Raw genomic sequence first — 24,479 nt, forward strand, 5'->3', positions numbered from 1 at the left:
CCCCCACTGCCATTGCCTTTAAAACCGTTGAGGACTACTTGCAGGTGCCTTTTGCTTACCTTCTCCCTCCCCCTACTTGTGTGAATCCACAAAGTGGCTGTTTTCTCATTTATGAGGCTGCAGGGTTTTTAACCACTTAATCCTTTAATCCCTGCATGGTGAAATTTGTACAGGAGTAGCTGCCCATGGAAGTCCAGAAAATAGATACATTTGCATTTCCAGAAGGTGTTTCTGCTAGACCAAAGATGGCTGCAGTTAGTCAGCGGTTTAATATGTAAGAGAGTGACTCGTTGACGTTCTTTTTGTGGGTCGTTGTCCCAGCAATGAAAGTGGTGTTTCTGGCAGACTCATTAGGCAGATAGAGCACTTGGGGGAAAATTAGCTCTTCTCATAGAAAAAGGCATGCCAAAAAAACAAGGCAATACCAGCAGTTTCAGCTAAAGAAGCAGATGCTGTCAGTGGGACTTTTCTTTCAAGGGAGATTATTTTAGATAGCAGTATTTGCACAAGTATTTGCTTTATGTCTTCTAGATCACAACTTCCTCATTGGGACATTGTTTTCTACCATCTTTCCCCTTTTTGTCTGCTTCTAGCTTAGAGTTATTTTATTTCTTAACTGTCTCCCCAAAATTGCCAGTTACTCATTTTTCTAAAGGCATCAGCAAACCATATATCCAAGTTTTACGTCTAAATTATTTTGTGCAAGCGATTTCAACAGATGTTGTTTAGATGCATTGCTCACTTGCTGTGTTTTGATGTAGGCACCTTAAATTTATATGAACATGGCCCAATGTACTGGTATAGACCATGACATTTTGCAATAATTTCAGTAAAATTCTAAGTTAAAAACTTGTGTTCTTCTTTCTCTACATAGGTATTTCCTTGGATGAAGAATGCAGTTATTATCTGTCTATTTAGGATGTTTGCATGTTTGGGCAATTTTCTATATAAACTTTTTTATATCAGATTGGGAGAAGGTGCAGATTTTTTTTTTGTCTTAACAGTGATAAGTGTTACCGAGTCCTAACAGGATGTTTGAAGTGCTGGGAGATGTTGTGACATCCCCTATTTGTGTTCCTAGTTTCCCAATGAAAGAACTGTAAATTAAGCTAGGAATTAGGAACTAAGAGGAGAATAACATTCTGAGATTGGATAGGGAGTGAGCAGAAATGCTTTAAGTCAGCCAGATGAAAGGCAAGACTCAGTCAGCAGGTGTCTGTTGCTATATTAGCTGCCTTCTCCATTGCTGACAGTTCAGTGCTGTCTGCAGATGTGACAAACTGTCAGCAGTAGACCAGATAATGAAGACATAAAAAGACACCATGCTCCTTGTTGGGTAGAGTTCCTTAATTTTCACCATTTAAGATTTCTGGATCGCAAGAGGTGATCAGAAGCACTTGTTTTTCTTGTGTGCTTTTTAATGTTGCATGAATGTGTTTACTTGGGCACATCTTCTGTACCCAGAAATTGTGCTTAAAAGACTTTTTCTTTAATGACAAAAACAACATGGAACATCACATAATGCCTGGTCTTGTGCTTATTAAGTATTCTGAATTTCTGTTTATGTGGTTGGGAGTTCTTAGAGATATCACAGAAATACAAAATAATGAGGCAGAGCTGCCCTTTTTATGCCTGGAATGAGTTTGTATCTAAGGAAAGCAGTAATGTCTGTGCTTGGCTAGCAGCAGGGAAGCATTAGCTTGGAGAATGTTCTGTGGGTGGTTGGGAACTATCCTGAAGTGTCTTGGACATTTTGTGACTTCCCTGCTGAGGTTTGTAATAGTGATGCTAAAAGAAGAGTGCTTAAATTAATCAGCAATAAAAATCTAAAGTAACAACTTAGAACTGAAATTTAGGTTCTGTTTCATGGTTTTTAAAATGGGTTTATGAAAGATTTGGGTTTTCCTATCACCCAGTCTCCCCCTAAACTGTTTCACAACTGCTGGAAAGTATAGAATAGTATCCTTAAGTAGCAGAAAAGGACAAGTCTAGGTTTGAGCTGCTTTTGAAAAATATTAGTAAAACAAAAATTAGGCAAGTAACACCAACAATACTTTAAATAGCGAGGGATGTGTAGAAGATAAAGGTTCTGTTTAAAACAGAATTTTACACGAATGGATATATATATAATTGTTCATGATCTACACATTACTGATAAAAGGATGGAGGTTGGAGCTCAGAAGTATACCAAACCTGGTCTGTTACATTAAAGGGGTCAGTGTGACCACTTTCTAATCAAAATCCTCATCTATTGGTTATTTAGAAGCAAAAGAAAAAAGATTTAAGTGGGGTACCGAGAAATCTGAAGCTGTTTCCTCTATATTAACAGTCTCAGTACTTCCAGGAAAGAGATCTAATTCTGATTTTTTTTTCTTGTGCAGATCTCATTTTAGTACATTATTATTGATAAAGCTTGTATAAAGAGAGCTTTAAATCCACAGGCTTCCAGTTTACACTAGGATTATACTGAAATTCTGTAAGAACGTTCTGTTTTCCATTAAATGTGGCCCTGGAGTTCCTTTGCCTACACCATCATACACACCAGTTAGTTGCTGCATTTGGAAATACAGCACACCATTTGTTTCTCAGGCATATATTTAGAAACAGTAACTTCATTCTTCTGCATCCCAAATTTTCATGCATTTTGTGGTTGAGCCACAGTTTGCTGAAATAAAATTACACCTTGAGATTTGGTAGTTTCATAATTGTTCTTTTAAGCTAAAAGTGTGTGTTGCAGTCATTTATTCGGCTGAAGCCCACTGAAAAAAATAAAAATTCCCAGTGATTTGTCTGTGGCTGAGTCATTCAGTCCTGTGTAAGCTGTAATTTAAAGCTGATGTTATTATGTAAGTACTGTATGAATGAGGGTTTTTTTCAGTTCTGTTCACTGATGCAGAGCAGAAATATTCATAAAACACTGCATGAGATTTAATAACTTCGTTAGTTACCTGAATTTTTAAAACATCACTGCATTCAGAAAGTTTTACATTTGTTGATAAACTGTTTGGATATCTCAGAGAAAATCTCTCACTGTCCATGGTAATAAACAAGTTCAGGGACATGTGTCATATTCTGTCCCTTTGTATGGATAGAATCTGATAATTAAGAAATACCCTAATGTGGAAACGTGGTGAGAATTTTCTATCAAAACAACCTGTTTTGCTTTAATTGCATTTGTTGGTCATGTAGAAAAGAAAAAAGGGTGTCCTGACAGCAGAAGGTCAGGACATCGTTTTGGAGGGGTGCCATTTGTTTTTCCTTGTGAAGAAAAAAATGAGTATTCTTTTTAACTGCAGAAAATGATATCTTCAGTACTTTTTTTTTCCCCTTCCTCTGTGGCAATGGTACATTTGTAAGCTAGCATCTAATGGAATCAGCAGCTTTTTGCATTGAATGAAGCTGTCCTTTATTGTCTCAGCTCTTTTTTTCCCATCACCCATATTGTGGTAACTAACAACACATTAAGAAAACATTTTTGTTAACAGTAATGCCATTGACAAAATCTGATTCTGCATGGCTTTTTTTTTCTGCTATAAAGGAAAAAGGGCATAAAGTACTTCAACAATGCACTCTCAAGGCAGTAATTTTAACATATGAAATTAAGATTTTAAAAATAGACTTAATTGCCAGTTTTAGAATTAAAAGGTGTACATATAGCTCAGATCTTCTAAGATTATGAGATTTGTAATTTTTTCTCAAGCTATTTGTTTTCTCTTGTAATTTGTACTGGGAATAGCAAGGTCCTAAATCAGCCTGTGTTCCTGTCTGTCCTTTGTCCGCTTTATCAATAGTGTCTGAACTTGAAATATATTTCTTATTTTAGCTAGTAAAAAAATCTGTTGTAATTGTGCTGTGTTCCCTAAAAGAAAACCAGGAAATTTTCCCATCCTTTCATTGTTTCCATGAGCAATAGTTTTCGAAAGCTAGAAAACAAATTGTAACTCTGCATGGCTTAGCTGGAAGTCTGAAAATGGGAATAGGGAGGCTCCTGTCTGTGATCCTGTAATTGCTGTGTGTGTCAAGCCTGTGGCAGGTACTTTTGTCTTTACACATGCACACATATATTTGGAGAAGATAGGTGTTTTATATCTAAGGTTGTATCCTTCACGGAATCATAGAATGATTTAGGCTGGACCTTAAAGAATCATGGAATGGCTTTGGACCTTAAAGACCATCTAGCTCCAAGCTAGATGGGCCAAACTGCTATGGGCAGGGTCATGTTTTACTAGACCAGGTTGCTCAGAGCTCTGTCCAACCTGGCCTTGAACACTGCCAGGGGTGGGGCATCTACAGCTTCTCTAGCAATCTATCCCAAAGCCTTGCCACCCTCACTGTAAAGATTTCTTTCTAATATCTAATCTAAACCAGCTTTCTTTCAGTTTGAAGCCATCCTCCCTTCTCCTGTGAGTATCTGCTCTTGTAAATAGTCTCTCTACATCTTTTTTGTAGGCTCCCTTCAGGTACTGTCTTGTGTTCTTAGAGAAAGTGAAACTACAAGAGATCAATGAAATGACACTGTCATGCTTCTGGGTAGATTTTGATGTGATTGCTGTGATTTGTATTGAGACCTCTCAAGAAATAAGAAATAAAGCTGTTAATTACTGCCTGTTGTCTATCTGTGCCTCAAATAAATACTTTTTTTTCTTGTCTGCCCCCAGCTCCTGTTGTTTCTTAAAGCCTTTACTGAGACAGAGCAGACAAAACTGGCAATGCTTTCTGGCATCCTGTTAGCCAATGGGACTCTTCCTGCTACAATTTTAACAAGCCTCTTCACTGACAATATAGTCAAAGAAGGTAATGTTCTATATCTTATCTTAGCTTTCTTATAGGAGATGTATTTTATTGCAATATATTATATATGTTGCAATAAAATGGAAGTTGGAAACTTGTGAATGTACAACAGAGTCAGAATTTTAAAGCAGAAGCACAAACAGACAGCAGTGCCCAGCATACTTTTTGAAATCTTGTAAGAGGCCAGTCAGACAGAAAAAAGCCACAAAACAAAAACCCCAGAGGATTTATGGTTTTTTGGAAGTCATACCTGTGAATGCAAAGTTGTAGAATTTGTATTATTGTGGTACTATAAAGTTGTGAAGTACAGTATCTGTTCCTGAGATAGATCTGGCATTTCTTCAAGTGTTGCTAATATCTTGTGAGTGAGAAGTGAGACAGATCCCATGTAGGCCAATGGGATACTGCAGAAGAAAAATCAATCCCTCATTTGACCTTCATACTAGTAGTGATCAGTGACTGATAAAGTTTCTCATGGATTTGTGTTTATTACATGATAAGTGAGTTCTCTCAGTGTTAGGGTACAAGGCCTTTTAGAAATTACTTTATTTAAGGATTTTGTTATATATTTATAGGACATACCTTGGAGACCTGATTTTAAACTGCTGGCTCAACAGTTTCTTTCTCTGACAGTTCTGACTACCTGGCACAATTGCAAATGTACTGGTTGTGTTGAACAGTTTTCATGACCTTTTTTTTGTTTTGTTAAAGAGTTATATACAAGCTAAAATGTATTCTAATTTTCATTAAAAAAAATTATTCTAACTTCATGTTCTCATTTGCAGCATGCTAACCATTACATTTGTTTTCTAAATGCTGCAGAAAGAAAAGCCACAGCTGCAGCTTTGCTTTGTCATCACTCATGGCTTTTGAAATCAGAATTAAACTAGGAAAAATCTCAAACAAAAGCACTAATCCATGTGTTTAGGATGATTGTCTGCAATGCATTTAAATGAAAGTCTTCCTAGTTATGGGAAGACAAGAGGCATTGGAAAACCCAAATTTTTAAAAATAATGCAAATTGAGCATTTTAAATTTAGCATTTTAAGCATACAGTTCTTATTTGCATTAGTAACTTAAGTTGCTGGGAGCCCTAAACTTTTGTCAGAGCTTACATGTCCTTTTAGTTCTTGGTTTATATGTACTAAAAATGCATTCGTGACAGCATTTGAGGAAAGATTGTTCAGTCAGTATCCTGGGGTAGATATTTTATGCAAGAATAATTGAAGATGCAAAGTTAGTTTAAAAATGGGGATCAAAGCAAGGCAAAACAAGTAGATCATAAATGAATAAACTCAAAGATTTCTTTGATTTACAAAAAAAAACAATGCTGCAGGCAGGTGAGGTTAAAATACACAAGGAAACAGGTGAGCTGAGGGACTTGTTGATCAGCATGGGACTTGTAACATTGGCTAAGAAATGGCTGAAAGTGAGATAAGGGTAGATTGGACAGGAGGTCTGTCAAGTTTGAGTGCAAATAGCTAATTTATTTTTAGATTACCTTATTTCAGTGTTGTCACTACTTTTACTGTTATATATAGATGGAAAACAAAATATACTTTTGTGGATTGCTGACATACTTGTAGTAGAGACAGAGAAAGGTCTAGGTGGTGGTGCAATCTTGCCAAGGTTAAGTGTACCCTTCTTGTCCCCTGTGCTGGCAAAGTAATGCAAATGCAAAGAGCAGCTAATGGGGCTAGTCAATAAAATAAATGACTGAAATTACTTTCTGCAAATAAGGGGGAAAAGAATGAAGCAAACATAAAGAGAAGAGCTATTTAAAGGAAAAGAGTGGCAGCATGTGCACAGAGTATAGGAACAGACCAGTGATAAATTTGGGCTGTAAATGAGAAGTAAGTTTGAAAATATGTGGGTAGTGAAGCCCTAGGACAGCCTCCCCGTGTTTTGGTGTAATCCCAGCCAGCAGTCAAGCCCCACACAGCTGCTTGCTTACTCCCACACCAGCAGGATCAAGGAGAGAATGGGAGTGGTAAAATCTGGAGAACTCATGGGTTGAGATAAATTTTAATGGGGAAAGCAAAAGTTGCACACACAGGGAAAGCAAAACAAGGAATTAGTTCACTGCATCCCATGGACAGATGTTCAGCCACCTCCAGGAGAGCAGGGCGCCATCACATGTAATGGGTGCTTAGGAAGACACTTTAAATGTTCCTCCCTTTTTGCTTCTTTTCCCTACTTCATATACTGAGCATGATGTCACATGTTCTGGAATATCCCTGTGGTCAGTTGGGGTCATCTGTCCCAGCTGTGTCTCCTCCCAACTTCCTAGCCAGCATGGCAGATGGAAAAGCAGAAAAGGTCTTGGCTCTTTGTAAGCCCTGCTCAGCAATAACAAGAAGGTATCTGTATTATCAATTCAGTGTTCAGCATGAATCCAAAATAAAGCCCCATACAGCCACTGTGAAAAAATTACCTCTACCCCAGCTGAAAACAGCACATCCTCTAATACTGATACTGGCATAAAACTTACTTTGTTTGAAGCTAAAACTAGCAGAAATGTGTAGGATATGTGTGTTGGGGCAGTGCCTAGGGACAGAGACCGTTCCATTCAAGTTTGGTACTGGGCACATAAGCTCATGGATAGGCTGAAGGGTGTTTGCAGTAGGTGCCTAGGTCACCTACTGGTTGACCAGGCTTTGTTAGTCTTGGTTAGTCAGCTTGCAGCACTTAGGATTGCTGCATCATGTCCAACATGTAAACCAAGCCCAGGAAGTATTTTGAGGCCTCTCTTGGTCTGGCATGCTGCATCCCTGGTTCTGTACAATATTTCTCTAAGGATCATGTCTGACCACTAAGCTCCTGAAATAAACTTGCCAAAACTGCCACAACAGTCAAGATGTGTAAAGTCAGTGAACTTTACAGTGGTCTGGGAATAGTCTCTTCTGTTCTTGTTTGGTGACTCATTTAGTCAGAGTATCCTAGAAATAAAAATAATGAATATCTATCTATAAAGTGGCTAAGAGTGATGAAGCTCCTTCTCACCAGTAGGTCCCATGTAGCTCTGAGAGCTTCTGGACTACCTGGAGGTGAGACAGAAAACCACAGTGGGCAGCTGTAGCCTAGGATAGTGCTATTGGTTATGCATTACCATTATCACTGCCTTCAGTAGCCCTGGTGTTGGTGTGAGTGTAGGATGGAGAATCATAACTGACCTACAGGCAGCATTCCTCACGGATGAGCTCCATCTCCCAGACCTTTCAGCTTCCTTCAGCTCCCTGCCCTTGCAGTGGAGAACCTGGAGCAGTTGTGGTGGTGCTGCTGCTCTAGGAAGTGGGACATGTGGGCTTAATGGTTTATTAACTCCCCTGGGAAATCCACAGCTAGTAGAGGTAGAGTTAGTTTGATTTAATACACAAAATACTAACTTTTGCCTCGAGGAAAGAATTTTTTCACTTGAACTAGTGTTTGTGCCTGGTAAAACTGGCTACTAAATGCCTCCTAGGAGAACATTGTACAATCAGTCACCTTGAAGTTGCAAAGTTATTTAACCCTATTCCAGGATTTGCTAAGAAAAAATCTGAGTATATGTTTTTTTTAGTTCTTGTTCTTGATTATTCTTTATTGCTTTATGCCTTTGTTTCCTGTCCATTTAATGCATAATTTTTCCTCTTGCATTGTACTTCCTCTGTGAATTGGGAATGTATGAAAAATAATTGCAAGGAAAATCTTTGAACAACTAAATGGAGATGGGCAATACCAAATGAAAAGATTTTCAAACAATCTAGCATAATTCAGAAAACTAATTTTGCATTAAAGAAGAAAATAGGCATTTCAGCTCTATATGTTTGTTTCTGTTGTCAAAAATGTATTTTCATTCCACAGTCTTGTAACTTTTTTGTAACCTTGAACTTCTTATAGTCAGCTCTAAGTTATGTTGAAAATTGCTGAAACAGGTTTTGTGCTTTTCTCTGATAGGGATTGCAGCCTCTTTCGCTGTAAAGCTTTTTAAAGCATGGATGGCAGAGAAAGATGCCAATTCTGTTACCTCTGCTTTAAGAAAAGCCAACCTCGATAAGCGATTGCTAGTAAGTACAATATATTTTCAATAATCTTTATCTCTCCCAGGGAGAAAGAAGGAAATGAAATGCAGATGGTAGTTTGCTGTAAGCATGTTAACTCCCCCTCAGACTCTGCTAGCATTTCTAAAATGTTTTGAAACACAGCAATATTGTTATGGCTGTAGCACTGATAAAGGTTCAGGAATATTAAGTATCACATGGTTTTACATTCTGTCTCTGTTTTTCCTGTAGTCAGATGCCTTCTGAGAGACTGTGTATATGGGGCTTGGGAATTAAATAAATGGTGTTTTTTTCCTAACCACTGCTAACAAAACATACCAGCATATGGGCATGAGAAGCTCTATTTCTTTAAACATGTTTTCCTTTTGCAAATGGTATCTAAAGTGTAAGGAGTTAGATGTGAATGTAGCTTTCTGAAGCAGCAGTGTTTAAATGGTATAGTAAATGAATAGTAAGCTCATTTTCTGCAGTGGTAGCCATCTAGGGAGCATAAATGGTCCTGCAGTGGTGGCAGCAGACCTAGTAGGTACAGTGCAGAAGGCTTTCAGCCTTAGGACTCAAAACCTGTGTTCTGGTTTTGTAGCAAGGTATTCAGTGAATAGATGAATATGTAGCAATTTCATGTGCCTTTTTTCCCACGTCCTTCTGAAGAGCATTTGGGGTTTTTTAATCCTTCAGAAAGATTGCTGCTGTGATAATGCAGCAAATATACATCTTGTGTAGCAGTGCCTGGAGACTCAGCAGTATTTCCTGTTTCTACCTCAGTAATATGTAATTAAGCAAGTATCCTAAGTAAGGAGCCTCCCATGCCCCTCCATCTCTTCAATTTGTACTTGATTTTAAGTGTCCAAGTCTTAAATAATTTGCCATTAACTGGGAAAGGGGCTAATTACACTGGTTTTTGTGTGGAGAGGGCAGGGAAGAAAACTGCATCTTATTTCTATTTCAGGCTTGACTGACAAACTTTCAGTTGTTGGCTCTCATTACTCTGCTCAATTAAACAACTGGAAAGTATCAGATGATGTTGCCTAGCATAGATGCCTTCATGAAAGTTTCTTAATTTAATTAGTCAGTAAGTAAATAGATGGAAAGTCTCCAGCTTCTTCGTTAAAAAAAGTGTTATCCATCCCACAGATCATTGTTAAGACACCAAGAATGGATGGTGAGCAAATGCCATTAAATGCTTCCCATGATGGTGCATTTGCTGTAGTGATTTTTAAGAATAATTTTAACTTTTCTAAGCAGCTGGGCTTTAATAAATTGACAGTGCTTTTTAATTAGAAATGCTTACAGGAGTTAATGTTAACAGTGCATAGTGGATTTTGTGATTTTTGTTAAATGATGCATTAGTGGTAGGTCAGGGTGCCTGGGCCACTTATGTATTGTTCAATATGTATTTTTCTTAAGAGATAAATGTGTGGATGCACTGGGAGAGAATGATAAATGTGCTTTGCTATCTGTTCCTTTGTACTTTCCCTACAAGACCCTTGGAATCTGGAAAAAGTATGGTTCCTCTTAGGACTGCTTTGAGCAACATGTTAGGCTCGTGGCTGTTCATAAGTACATGCACTTCACATGGAGTGGGTGTTAGCTTATTTGTGTAACTGGACATCATTTTTTCCCTCCACTACAGTGAAACACTGCAATGTGAATGAAGTGTTGACTTTTCAAGTGTGCATACAAGCAGTGTTTTAAGTGAAGTAACAGGTTATTCCCACTGTTCATTCTTAAAAAATGTTCTTTCCATTCTGTCAAGAGTCATAGATGGTTATTTAACAGACAGCATTCCTGTCTTTTTAGGAGCTATTTCCAGCCAACAGGCAAAATGTGGACCATTTTGCCAAGTATTTTACTGAAGCAGGTCTGAAAGAGCTCTCAGATTTCCTTAGAGTTCAGCAGTCACTGGGGACTCGTAAAGAACTTCAAAAAGAACTGCAAGAACGTCTCTCTCAGGAATGCCCAATTAAGGAGGTAAAAACTTTCTGTTTATATAATAATCAAGGACTTAAATCAACATTAGGTAGAGAGGAACAGATTTCCTCTGTTTTTCTTTAAACTATTTTAATTTATTCATCCGTTCACTCTGTGCTCAAGACTAAAGCAACCAAATATCCTCTATATTTCCAAATGTGGTTGTCTGTGAGATGAGGGTGGTTTTCCTTCATTTATCCTTGAGAATGCATTTCCTTTAACTGCATTAACTGTTAGGTTGGAGGGGAGGGTCAAGATCTTTTTCTGATTTTGTTTCTTAATGCTTCTGCACCATAATGTTGTAAATGACTACAAGTGTTTGAAAAGTCAGCATCATTTCTGATTCATTGGAAATGTCCCTTATTTCCTTCTCCAGGTAGTGCTTTATGTAAAAGAGGAAATGAAAAGAAATGAGCTGCCAGAGCCAGCAGTGATTGGTCTCCTTTGGACCTGTGTCATGAATGCTGTGGAATGGAACAAGAAAGAAGAGCTGGTGGCAGAGCAGGCCCTCAAACATCTAAAGGTGCGTGCATGGGTGAAGAGGAGAAGAATGCTGTGAATTCACAGAATACATTCTTTGGCTGTCAAAGTTTTTTACCTGTTTAAATCCAGGAGACTGAGATTTTTGAAGGCTGATGCTGAGCATACCAAGCGTTGTGTATAGTCTGACTTCTGTCAAATGCATGCTGAGGGCTGAGGTAGTTCAGATCATTGAGTGCCCTGAGTCCCACAGTGCCGGGGCAAGCCAAGGTGGTCACAGCCTGAGCCTCTCTTCCCTGTGCTTTCCCAGGGTGCCAGGGCCCTGAGAGGCTCCTTGCACTGGGGCAGGGTTAAGTGACTGCTGGGACTCAGCCTGCTCAGACCTGACTAGTAAACCTGCAGGAGCTACCTTTGCAATGTCTTTGCCAGGAGCAAAGACATTTGGGGAGCATGGTGGGGCAGCACCTGTGCTGGCTGTGCAGAGGGCTGGATAGATCCAGGCAGGAATGCCAAGGCCAGAATCTGTGAATTGGTTGTTGCCAATGTTGGCTGTGGTAGCCGGATGCTCAGTGACTGGTCAAGTGAGCTGGCTTGGACTGTGTGTACATACAGTGTGGTTATCTCTGATCCAGCTACTGTCCTTGAGGATGAGGGAACTGTATACAGAGAAAGACAGGCTGCAATATTGCAGTACCACCACTCCATGTTGGTACAAAAACTCTGAAGACCTTAGGATAGAAAAGAAACACCAAACCAATGCAGAAGCATCAATCACTGCCATCGTTGGTATTCCTCATCTAAGTCTGAAGTAATTGTGCAGTGCAAGACACTGGATGTGAGAGCAGAAGCTTTTCAGCAAACTTAGTCTTTGAAGCAGGTAATCTGTGACCAGGAGAATGCTCCCTCATAGCCAGGGCTTCAAATATTTGCCTTGGAACAGAAGCAATCCGGGATTCATTCTTTGCGGTAAAATAGATCTTTCTTCATATTGGATGTCTCCACACTTGGGTGTTCCCATGTTGGTTTAGCTCCTATTGCTGCTGTCCTTTTGTCTGAATTTGGTTTCCTAATCAGTAATCCTAGAAATGCAGTCTCTTGGGATATTGTGTAGTCTTTGATGGTAAGAATGAATGCCTTCAAGTTTTCTCAAGTAATATCTGCTCAAATAGCAGGAGAAAGACCAGATAGTTTCCAGAAGGAGGAGAGACGTTGTTTTTCTTGTTCCTTTGATGTAAATTTGATTATCTCTCTCTGAGTTGTAACGAAGTATCCATTGAGATTTATTGTCTAGTACTGCAGGGCAAATTAACAAACACTTTCTGGAATATTTGAACTCTGGGAAAAGAGAAACATAGCTGGCTTTGTACAAATCCTGCTGACTGGATGTTTAGTTCTATGCATCACCCCAATGAATTAGGTAAGGCATTTTGCCTGCATAAGATAGGCATCTTTCTAGGTACATCCACTTTCTAAAAACTGAGGAAAATTTGTTTGGGTTATTTATTATTTGCACTCAGGAGTAAGATTTTAATAGAAGCAAGAGAAACAGAAATATAGACTTTGATAGCTGCTTCTTTACAGTTCAGCCTTCGAAAATGAAACAGCATTTTTCACATCCTTCCTCTTGGGATAGGTGGAGACATCCTGGATCCTTCTCTTACGGCTCTCAGCTACCTCAGTGTATGAGCCAACCCCAGAAAGTGGAATAGCAGTGTTAGGATGGTACAGAGCTCAGTTCTGTGCCCTGCTGTGTGTCCATGTCCCAGGAAACAGGGAGTTGCTTTGACCTGGTGCTGTGATTGGGATGTCTGCGAATACATACTTGATGTGTGACATGTCAGATGGTGGGGTTTATTCTTGTGTGGCTCCATTCTTGTATGACAGGTAACTTTCACAAACCACCTTGCCAGAGCTTTCATATCTGTCTCTAACCAGTCTCTAACTCACCAGATTCTTTCAGTCAGTTGTACACAAGGCACCCCTGGTGAAAAGATGAGATGGGTCAGAGCACAGAGTATTATTGACTTAGTTCACAGGTCTTTAAAAGCCTTGCTGGATGGGTGGCCATGTGTGCCATCCATATGGCAGGACCAGCAGGAGCTGACCTCAGGAGGAGACAGGGCAAGCTGTTCAACCCTGGATGTCACAGAATAAGCTCCTCATTGTCCCAGTAACCTCACTGTGACACTGGGGCTTAGTGCCTCGGCCTCCTCCAGTGCAGAGAAGAGATGTTCTCCATGGGTGAGAATCTTCCAGACAATTCTCACTGCAGGCAAGGTTCTGGTGAACTTCACAGCAAAGTGGGTGCTGAGCCCCTGCTCCTTAACATGACACAAATGGATAATATTGCCACTTGCTCAGCCAGCAATTAGAAGGTTCCTTAGTCATTTAGACGTCTGTAAAACTCATAACTGTGAGCCTGTACCAGTTGAGAAGTGAGGGAGGAATGTGAAGGGGCTAAAGTCAGATGTGGCAAAATGAAGACAATTTACTTCCAAACTGAAAACCTAGGATTTTTATTAGAAGTTATTGATGTTTACAGACAGCAGCACTTCGCAAACATGTAGATGGGGGTGAGTTCTGCTGAGAGTATTAACCCATCTGCACTGTATATTGCCCTGCCTTCCTACAATTTGCCTAAATTGTAGGATTAGCTCAATGCTAAAAGGGGAAAAAGAGCTACTCACAGCCTGCACAAATTTTTCAGTGCTCTAACCAAAGCACTGACATTGTTTCTAAAGATGTGGCTGTACCTGCCAGGAGTGGAAAAACCTGGCCTCTGGTGTTAGCTATATCTGGCCATTTTAAGGGAATTCCTTCCAAGAGTAATAAATACCGTCAGCCTGCTGAGCTGCTTGTGGCTGTTGTGATTTCATGCTCTCTTAAACGGCTGATAATTATTGCAAAACCCATTTTGGAACAACCTTTCAAATTTCAGTTGATTTTCATGTGTTTTACTAATTATTTCCATGGACCATTTTGGAGAAAACCCTCAGGATTAGCCCTTTGTGGAGAGGTGCTGAAGTGTACTTTTAAATATGCCCATCAGTGCTGTGGGTGATGGGTGGTTTGTCACCTAACACCAGCAGCAGCCCTGGTCACCTAGACCACACCTCTGTGATCTCAGGCCATTGCAAGTCCAGCTGGAGAATGCCAGACTGGGGGTTACTGAAAACTTGGAAGAAAGGCTGATTAGTACAAGAGCAGATGAAATAGTAATATGCAATGTATATTTGGCTGAGGTCTCTGAAGATCAAAAGTAATTAAACTTCATCTCTGAAAAATGCTCTTAATATTATCTTAATTTTAAGATTGTGGTCTTAGCTGAACTCATCAGAGGCTAAGATGGCAGAAAATTGGAGAGATATGGATATAAACACTAGCCTTTAAGGAAAGATGGGGTCCTTCCGTGTAATTTTTAGTTTTAAGATCTGAAATAAGAGGGGAAAATTGCAAAACAAGTTTTTGCTTTTTTTTATGATATTAACAAACACCAAAAAAAGACTATGATATGTACCACTACTGTCTTGTCAGAGTAACATGAGCAGTTAATACTGTGCTTGGAAAATGTTGCTGTTTACCAAGGGCTGTCATGATATTCTTGATTGCGGTAATGAGAAAAAATAAAGACAGTTGATCACAGTTAACTTGGAATGATTTACTTTATTTCAGTTTCTTGGGACTTCTAAAACCCCTGTGAAACTAGAGACTTTTTTTCATGTATTTCATCCTGGGATGTCTTATGTTATGAACATCTGTAAAGCATCACTCCTGAATGAACAGAATGTTGCATTGTGAAATGTATGACAGAAGTAATGCCAGATTGTGGGCTTTATAAATTGATTTTACAGAATTCAGTTACTATCTGGTACTGAATTTTAGCTTTAAGCGTGCAGGACATGCTACAGAAAATCATGGATATTTGTGTATATGCATTGTATGTGTTTTAGAAAATGCAGTGTACAAGTAAATCTAAGATTTCAGTGAAACATTTTCAGGGATGAAATTCATGATGTTTATTCTAAAAAAGTGTATCTATTTTTAAGTATACTGACATGCATTTTATTTTTTACCCTCTCTTCCTTTCAGCAATATGCCCCCCTACTTGCTGTGTTCAGCACTCAAGGCCAGTCAGAGTTGATCCTACTCCAGAAGGTGCAGGAGTACTGTTATGACAACATCCATTTCATGAAAGCCTTTCAGAAGATAGTGGTACTCTTCTATAAAGGTAAAAGTGTGGGATCCACTGTTGTAGTCTGTGCTTGGATTCTCAGTGTCAACCACTCTCTTGTGATGTTGAACCAAGCAGTGCATATGAGAAGGCTGTGTTGGTGTTGAACTCTGGAATGCTTTGAGAGTTCAAAGGAGTGTGTGGCAGCAGGAAAAGCCAAAACAAGCCCTTGTCTCCCTCTGTTGCTTTCATCCCATTCAAGAAGTGTGAGCAGGATCAAGCACTGTCCAGTCTTTTCAAGTGCAGCTTAGTCCTTGTATAAAATCAGCTCTAGGAAGACATTTCTATAAATTTCTGGCAGATTTCAACAGATCAGAGCTTGGTTTTAAGAAACGTTGAAAGTGCAAACCCTCCTAGCAGGAAGATTTTTCAGGGCTTTGGAGTTGGAAGTTTTTTTCACTCGCTCCCTACCAGAAGGAGCTTTTCTTATTCTTTTCCTGCCAATTTTTTGCAGGTGCTATAGTTTTGATGGATTTCATTTTTATTGTGAAATTGACTTCTTCACAAGTTTATTCTGATCAGGTTGTCATAGAGACTAATGGTCTTGCACCGTGTGTGATGGGTGGGTGCCAAACAGTTTGTTCTTGCTATAAATAGTTGGAGAAGAAAAATCAGCAGGAGTAGAAACCTAAGGTTGATCTTTGTTCACCCTGTTGAGTCCAGGTACATGTTCAAGGCAAATGAGTTCCAGTTGTTACAGTAATTTCATGGTTTCAGAAGGCAGAAGGAAGTGAGTCATGTGGATTTATTTCTATCCTTCTTTCAATATAGTGTGGCCTCCATGATAAATGAAAAAGCAATGCACCTTGTCCTTCTGCCCTCAAATCCTACAGTTTGTAAATACTATTACTGACTGTAGAACAACTTGAACCTGCAAGCTGCAGCAGTCACTGGATTCAGTTTTCTTTGGAAAAGAACATTTGCTTTGGACATGGTGAATGAGAGGCACAATTGCTGTGCACTCAGAGCATAACTGATGGTCAAGCCAGAAATAGTCTTGTGTAGGATTGCTTTCAGAATTTTTGTAGATTCATTACTGTGTTAGCCTGCAAGAGCAGTCCTGAAATTCCAAAGCATTCTAAAATCAAAAAGAAAGTAAATCACTGAATTGAATATTAAACTTAATATGCTTGAAGAGTCTAGTTCCCATCTACTCTGCTCACCCCATGTGCTCTTGTCCTGACTCAGGAGATTTCTTGGGCAGGCTTGTTTGGAGGGCTGAGAAGACTTCAGCCTCAGCATACAGGTGCCTCAACACTGTTTAGTATTCACATGATGTCTCGAGGAGTGTTTGGAGCTACTGTATGGTCTGTCCAATATGTGCTGTGCCTGTATTCCTGCCTGGAATACCTAGGGCAGGCATGTGGAAGCACCTGCTGCCTCTGCCATCTGATGCAGTCATGTGGAAGCACAGCTGCCAGCCCTCCCTGCCCCTGTTTAGGCTGAAGTTGGATCTGCTCTGTTGGACAAACCTGCTGCCTGCTGGCAACTGTTTGCCTGACCCTACAGCCACTGCCATAGGGCCCTGCTGGGTGCCGGATGCAGGGAGCATCAGTTCCAAATGGTTTTGGCAGCTTTGGGGTTAACAGTGTCCATTAGGTGAGGACATGCTGCTTTGTCAACCAGGGAAGATTCTGGGAGCACTAGGCCTTCAATTCCTGTTTCTTCTACATGACTCTGTCGAGCTTCAGTGGCTCATGGTGTGGTTTGTGCAGTGCTATGCTGCCTGCCTCTTCTTTGTTTCAGTGCTGGTAGATTTCACCCTCTCCTTCTGCCCAGTTCGTATCTATCCACTAAAAACAAGCCATCGAGTCTTTTGTAGACATGTGCTTTGTTTAGTTAATTCCTAGTTACAATGTATCTTCTGTTTCCTAATAGCCAGGAAAAAAGCCTCTAAAGCTGATGCTGGCTGTGTCAGTGGTGAGGGAGCAGCAGACACCCCTCTTCCCCTTCCTGTTGTTCTTAAGGGTAACATGCACAAGGTCTGGAGAGGTTTCAGGGTCCCTAATGAACTTCATCTAGTGACAAATAAAGGTATCTGAATATCTGAATGAGCAGATAAAAATGCAGCTTTGTACCAGCATGAATCCACATTCAGTTTGTTGCTTGTTACTCATTATGAGGTGGGAGTGCTTCCTGGGCATAAAAATAGCCAGCAGTGATGATAGGCACCTAATGCCACTCACACTTTGACTAATTTAGAGCTATGACTACTCTCATCAGGATGTCCAACATCTTGCATCTCAATGCTTTCCATATTTCCATCATGAAATAGCCCTTGGATTGCTTTCCTGTGAATTACCTGATAATACCTAAACATGTTGACAGCTGGGGCTCATTAGCACCTAGAAGATCTTGAAAGTCTGTGGTGTTGATTTTTTAAAATTTCTTATTCTGTCTCTAAACAAGATGGAGCATCCATTTTTTCCCCAATGTAAACCCAAGCCCTATTTTCCTTTAAGTAACAGCAGCTTCTTACTGGCTTGTAGGTGTAATTTGCAAAAGCTACAGTTCTGTAGTTGGTTAAAGCTTGTTAACATTATTATTATTATTATTACTCTACCCTTGTGTTCCTGAGACAGTATAGACAAAAATAACCTGTGCAGTTCTGTACTGATCCCCAGCTATGATGTTGCTCCTCTGGTTTTCACTTTAAGCCAGTACAATTGTTTATCAAACAGCTGCATTTTGACCAAGATCTAAAAGCCAGCTGCAGAATAAGAATTGCTGAATTCTGAGTGGCACTCAGTAAGTTTGCTGGCTTCCTTGCTTGCATTGTAAGATGTGTGTTGTTGCTAGTTCCTTCTGTGTTGCAATGTGTCCCTTCACTGTGGGTAAAATAAGCACTGTTGTTATTGGAATACATGCTATATATCATATTCACCTGTGGGTCCCTTTCCTTTAGTTTATGTATAGCCTTGAAATTTCAAGTGTGAAATCTTGACACTGTTGAAATTAATGATTGTTCCTTTCATGAAGATCAGAATTTCACCCTTTGAGTGGCAAACACAAAGCCTCTGTACTTTTTCATTAGAATTCAAGACAAGATTTACAAAATACAAGAAATAACTGATTGCAAGTAGGACTCTGGTTTGAGGCATAATTAGACCTCAGAGATATTCTTTTGTAGTACAGAGATACAGCAACCAAATGATGCAGACTGACAGAGATTCTCAGATTCTGCAGGGAACACTTAGAAGAAAGGAATCTTCAAGTTTCACTTCATACAGTTTTTTGATGGATTACAATTATCTTTAAATATCTTAATTAGTCAAGTACTTTTTGTGGTACTTGATGCAAAATTTTCCTGGGAAAAACTCAAAACAAACCAGAAGGGCCTTAACTGTACTGTGGGTGACATTCCTTGCATTGAAAGAAGCCTTGTGTGAAGGCTCTGTTCTGCCAGCTGAGTTAGCTGCAATAGAGTTGAATTTTGCAGATTGATTGACTGTGTTGGCAGCTGCCAGGGTGTGCTTTTCCCTTTACTGCCCCTGGCTATGTGGTTTGAGTTAAAAGCAGGAATTCATTTGAACCGGGTGATTGAGTGCAAAGCTGAGACCTGAACTTCAAGTAACTTTCCAGTTAACCCTGAAGAAAAGAGACTGGGCTGTTGAGTGTCTGTGCTCTGCAGCTTCTCCCTTTCATGAGGGACATCCCTGGAGGCTCTGCTCGTGGGTGGTTTGAGTGGCAGTTGGCTGCACCTGCAGGAAAAGCAGCTCTGTGGGGCTGACATCACCTGGCACTGCAGTGAGAATGATGTGCACACGCCCACAAACTGCAGTGCTCAGCTTCAGCCATTAAAGTATATCTATAATCAACTTTAATGAGGAATAACTATATATATACAAAATGAGTCATTCCCTTCATCCTCCTTCCATTTTCCCTTCCTCCTCCTTCCATTTTCCCTTCCCACTGCTTCAAAGCAACTTAGAGGTATGATTAACTATACCCTGTCCTGCATGATTGTTGAATTGAGCAGCTTTGTGCAGGTGGGAGAATGCCATCCCTTATGAGCACTGGAGACATGAATGTATTACACATAACATTTCTTAGAAATTAAAGGAGCATTGCAGTTGCCCTTTTTGTAGTTCAGGACATTTTGTTCTTCTCTGTTAGGGTAGGAGGTTTATTGCCATGGAGTTAAATACAGGCAAATTTTTCATCTTCCAGACTTGAGAATGTTTTAATCTTTGAGGCACACAGTGAGAGTGCATGGTGCTTTTATCAGATGGGGGTTTTGGGAAGGGAGGGAGAAATTCCACTCTCCCTTTTGGCTACAAAATCATTGAGCTTACAGGCTTCAAATCAAAATAAAGACAAAAACCAGACTTGAGTCTCATTACTTTTGAACTGAGCTATGTTCCTACCTGAAGGTGCTTCCTTGCACAGTATCAAAATGTCACCTGTCATGAAGCAATGGGATTCAGCACTTCTATACAACAGCTTCATACTTGTCAATGTCCACAGTGCCCCAGAGCTTGAGCTCAGGACAGGGTTGCTCTACTTTAGTTTTTTTGGGTGTTGCTTTTTTTTCTGAAATCTCTCCTGATTTTCTTTGCCTGTCCTGTGTGCCATACCCTGAGTAATTTTGCAGATATAGTTGTGTGAACCTCAGGACTCTGAGGTAAATGTAATCTTTTCACATGCACTTTTACATTAAACTTCAGGTTTATGAGTCCATGTGAAATATTTCAGGTTTGCTAAATTAAAATCCAGATTGATGAAATACTGTAATGCCTTTGAGCTGCTACTAAGGACTACCAGCAAGAAGTTAATGCAACATGTTCAAAACCTTATTCTTCTCTCCAGTGTTTCTGTAACATTGGAGAAAAAGTTCCTTGTGGCAGGTTGTGATTTCAGGAAGATGGTGGAAATTTTTGGTCCCTCCTGTAGGTTCACCAAGCACAATTTATATATATGGAAAAAAGCCTAGAGCCAGCTCAGTCCCCCTTTCCCTGCATTTTCTCAGCATTACTGTCAGCTGCAGTAAACTGCAGAAGAGGTTTTATTTTGGAAAAGTTCCTGAGAGACAAGGTAATTTCCAGTCACACACTCTTACTAAATTCCTAATTTTCAAGGAGAATTCACATTCAGTTACTGTTGAATGTCTTGGAATAGTTTTAAGTTCAAATGTATCCCTGGTTGCTTCCATCTGTTTATTATTCAGCAGCATATGTGAAATGTGTCTCCTCTGTCTCATTTGATCAGATGATTTGGGGTTTTCGTGTCATTTATTTCAGTTTGTCTGCTTCCCTTCCCTGCCACATCTGCTCTAACTTTGGGCTGAAGCAGAAGGTGATGGTCAGGGTTGGTGCCTTGGCAAGCAGATACCCAGGGGGTGGGCCAGCCCCTAGAAGCTCTGGGAAGCAGTGAAGTACATAAATGTGATTTTGAGCAGGGAGGGTAGTTTGTTCAAAGACAAAAAGAATGGAAATTTTAATGAGGTGTAGAAAGCCGTCTTTAGTCTTTTTATAGAACAAATACAGTTTGATTTTTTTGTTCTTGTTGATGGTGTTGTTTGTTCTTGCCACTTGTATTACATAACTGCCAAAATGCCATTGTGGATCCCAGATTTTGCCTTTACAACCATCAATTACTGAGCTACTTGGCTTGGCTGGATCACAGGAGCTTTGTCCTGGGGCTAGAGGTCTGTTGCTAGACCTACATTTGCATATATTGGTAACAATAAGTGTCCTTGCTATTTATTAGTATTTCTTTATTCTGAATTGTACTCAGCCTCATGTCTCCTCACTGACAGCTGTTTTGTTCCTGATTCTTGACATAAAAATGTCAGCTGTGCTGTCCCTCCAAGCCAGTCCCTTTAGATGGGTGGTCAGAATAGTGACCTTAAAACTTATTAGCTAAAAACAATATAAGACCTTTAGGGGAAAATAATTGCGAAAAATCCCTACTGGCTGTCTCTTAAGTGTTCCGTCAGGAGGAATCTGTCACTTCAGACTTCTAGAAACATGCACAATTCTGTGATACAACAGCAAGAAAAAGCATGGTAATTCTTATTGTGGTAACTTCCAAGATGTGCAGGCTGATAATTATATTTCTTTTATCCAGCAATCTTATGTGGTATATTTAAAACAGATGAAGAAAGAACTCTTCTTGACAGAAGCACAATATTTGATACTTTATTTTAAGCCTAATACATTACACATTTTATTGCATCTGGAACCCATTATATGCATCAAATATTCTGTATTTGAAGCCTAATATAGATGATGCAAAGCTTATTCCACTGCAATCATATTAGCTGTATGCTGCCTTATAAAAAATCTTTGTCCTCTCATGTTCAAAATCTGCTAATCTCTAAAAAATACATTTTTTTACAAACACTGATCTGTATTTCAGCTGATGTTCTGAGTGAAGAAGCTATCCTCAAGTGGTATAAAGAAGCACACGTTGCTAAAGGCAAAAGTGTTTTTCTTGACCAGATGAAGAAATTTGTGGAGTGGCTGCAAAATGCTGAAGAAGGTATGGGTTCATTTGAAGAACTATAGTAGTCTCTTTGCAGAACAAATTATTTTTTCACATTTTAGTTGTACCAGGATATGAAGTATTCAGGACTCACAATACAAAACAGCAGGCATGACCATCTCAATTGTTTCCAGTCATGGCGAAGCCTAACACCACTTGCTCCTTTTTCAGTGATTGTGGTGTCCCTGTGAAGTCCTTTATTCATTGGGTACCACTTGTCTATAGATAAACTCTTTCAGCTTCTGCAGGGAGGAACTCTGCACTGCTGACAGCATCGACTACCTTGGTGCTAGCACCTGCAGCCAAGCAGTTTCCTGTCTCAGTGCCTTTTTTGCTCTTGTCATGTTTAATGGCACAGAGCATGAGCTTGCCTGCACCCTGGCTCTTGCAACTGGCTTTGGCTGAATGGTCAGGTTAACATTATGTGGTCTGTATTTTCTGCTTTAAAATGGTTATTTAGAAGGGGAACTAGTTTCTTTAGTCCCTAACTTGGTTTTCCTCATGTTCTTGATAGAAAAATACTTCTACTTCTAACTTGAATAAGTTACCTTTTTTTGCATAGAAAAAAAAATTCCCCATCAGTTGGGAAGGTAAATCCATGTGTAATAGATATGGATAGAATTATTAGGGTCCATTTGCATCCATTTAATGTAATTTATTTTATAAACTTGGAGGAAATATGCACTAGGAACAGAAAAAAGCAGCAATTCACATGTTCAGGTGGCTGTATAAAAATGGCAGCTGCTTTCACACTTGGATTTTGGATGGGCAAGCTTGGTTTAATTAAGCTTTTCTAAAAAATTTTCTGCTTGTGTGCCTCGGCTGCTCTTTATTTTTATCCTTTCCTGCATGTCCCCCCTGCCAGATGTCCTTAATTACAAAGTCCAGTACAAACGGAGACAAAATGTTTCTGTAAAAACACGCAGCCCATGTTTGCCCTCAGAAATCTGATCTGTGGTGTAATGTTTGCTGGCAGTGAGCCCTTTCCTGTCAGGTGAGCACAGAAATATAATATGATGCAAAGTAGCTTTAGGTTACAAAACAAGCATGTGTACTCCTGCTTCTAGGTTACTTCTTCTGATTCTATTACTAATGAACTTTATCTTGTGCCATAAAAACAATTTAAAAAACCGATTTGTACGTGTTTCATACCTTCTGTAGGGTAGCCTTTCTAGATAAGCTGGATGATGATGCTGATTGATATTTGCAAAGCAAATAGTTTCAAGGGTGCTTCCTGGGTGAGAGTAGTACAGTCTACTCATAAAGATTAGCAGAGTGAGCAAATAATGCTGATCCTTTATTAAACTCAGCTCCAGTACACATTGGGGCTCCGTGGATGAGGACCAGAATCATTCATAGCAACATGTTGAAAATTTTAGTGACAGATCTGTAAATGAAGAGCTCCACCATGGAGGGCAGCAGAGTAAATCTTCATCTCCTGAAGCTGTGTGTTTCTTTCTTGTTTTCTCTGTTTGATCTACCAGCCTTTCCTAGGAAGTACTAGGTGTGGTGAAAATTTTTATTTTTGTTTTGGAAGGATATCTTGTTATTTTTATATAATTACTCACATCAGTGTCCTTGTGCAACCTACATGAAGTGTTTCACTCTCTTCTCTTCCAGAGTCGGAGTCTGAAGGGGAGGAGAACTGAGGTGGTTCCACAGAGCACAGTCTCAATCTAGGTTAATGCCAAATGCGCTTGGGAATGCCGTACTGTTCAAGCAAAGAGGCTTTACTTCAGTGTCATACAGAAAACTATAGACTAGACTTTCCTTTTGTTTAGAAGAATAAAGGTTTTTAATGGAGCCCTGAGGCATTAGATGCTTTACTTGGGACTCTACCTCTGGCTCAGTGTACACTAACTTAGGCAAAGACATTCAGCAAGGAGCCATATAGAAAAAGTGAAATGAAATACTTATGGACTCCTTTTTATTAACGGTCTTTTTCAGGTACTATGGTATATGAACACTCCAATTTCTGTTTATAGAACTGTTTGGTCTGTGTTTGTAGCTCAATATTGGCTTGTGTATGTGATTTGACACCACCACATTTTTTTGAATAAATGGCTTTTATATCTTAGTTTTGTGGTATTAGTGTGTATGTAAAGTTCTGGCTTGCCACAGTTTTTATGATTCTCCAAGTAAAAATTACCCAAGAATGCCAAGAGGCCATTTTCATACTTCTTCCTCAAAAAATCAGCAGCTATAGTTAACTGGTGTAGGGAATCACTGCCAAATCTTTATTCCCATCCTTACATTCACCTTTGGACAGATTAACCATATTGCATAGCAGATATTGATCAATTCTTTTCCTTAATTCAGAGAATATGTACAGGAACAAAGCTGTGGAGTCCCAATTTTTCAGGTACGGTTTATGCAAATGATATATAGAATAATATGTTCTGCTCATTTCAAACTACAGTCAGTTATTGGTGATTGCTGAATTTAGAAAGAGAAGTTGTCTCATTTTAGAAGGATTAGCT

At 39.5% G+C, this 24,479-nt stretch overlaps 1 protein-coding gene across 1 annotated transcript in view; it reads left to right on the plus strand.

Annotated features, from left to right (window-relative positions):
* The window catches only part of BZW2 (basic leucine zipper and W2 domains 2), a 56,464-nt gene extending 32,388 nt beyond the window's left edge, over positions 1 to 24,076 (plus strand). Inside the window, exons 6-12 of the mRNA XM_054274319.1 lie at positions 4,659 to 4,794; positions 8,728 to 8,837; positions 10,632 to 10,802; positions 11,179 to 11,325; positions 15,372 to 15,510; positions 21,874 to 21,996; positions 23,620 to 24,076. Coding sequence (XP_054130294.1) covers positions 4,659 to 4,794; positions 8,728 to 8,837; positions 10,632 to 10,802; positions 11,179 to 11,325; positions 15,372 to 15,510; positions 21,874 to 21,996; positions 23,620 to 23,648 — 855 coding nt within the window. The 3' untranslated portion in view covers positions 23,649 to 24,076. The remainder of the gene's footprint in view (positions 1 to 4,658; positions 4,795 to 8,727; positions 8,838 to 10,631; positions 10,803 to 11,178; positions 11,326 to 15,371; positions 15,511 to 21,873; positions 21,997 to 23,619) is intronic.
* Positions 24,077 to 24,479: the final 403 nt, after the last annotated feature.

The sequence above is a fragment of the Melozone crissalis genome, unplaced genomic scaffold (assembly GCF_028551555.1).
Source record: "Melozone crissalis strain CALT ecotype California unplaced genomic scaffold, PUWL_Pcris_2 ptg000016l_1, whole genome shotgun sequence".
Taxonomy (NCBI): Eukaryota; Metazoa; Chordata; class Aves; order Passeriformes; family Passerellidae; genus Melozone; species Melozone crissalis.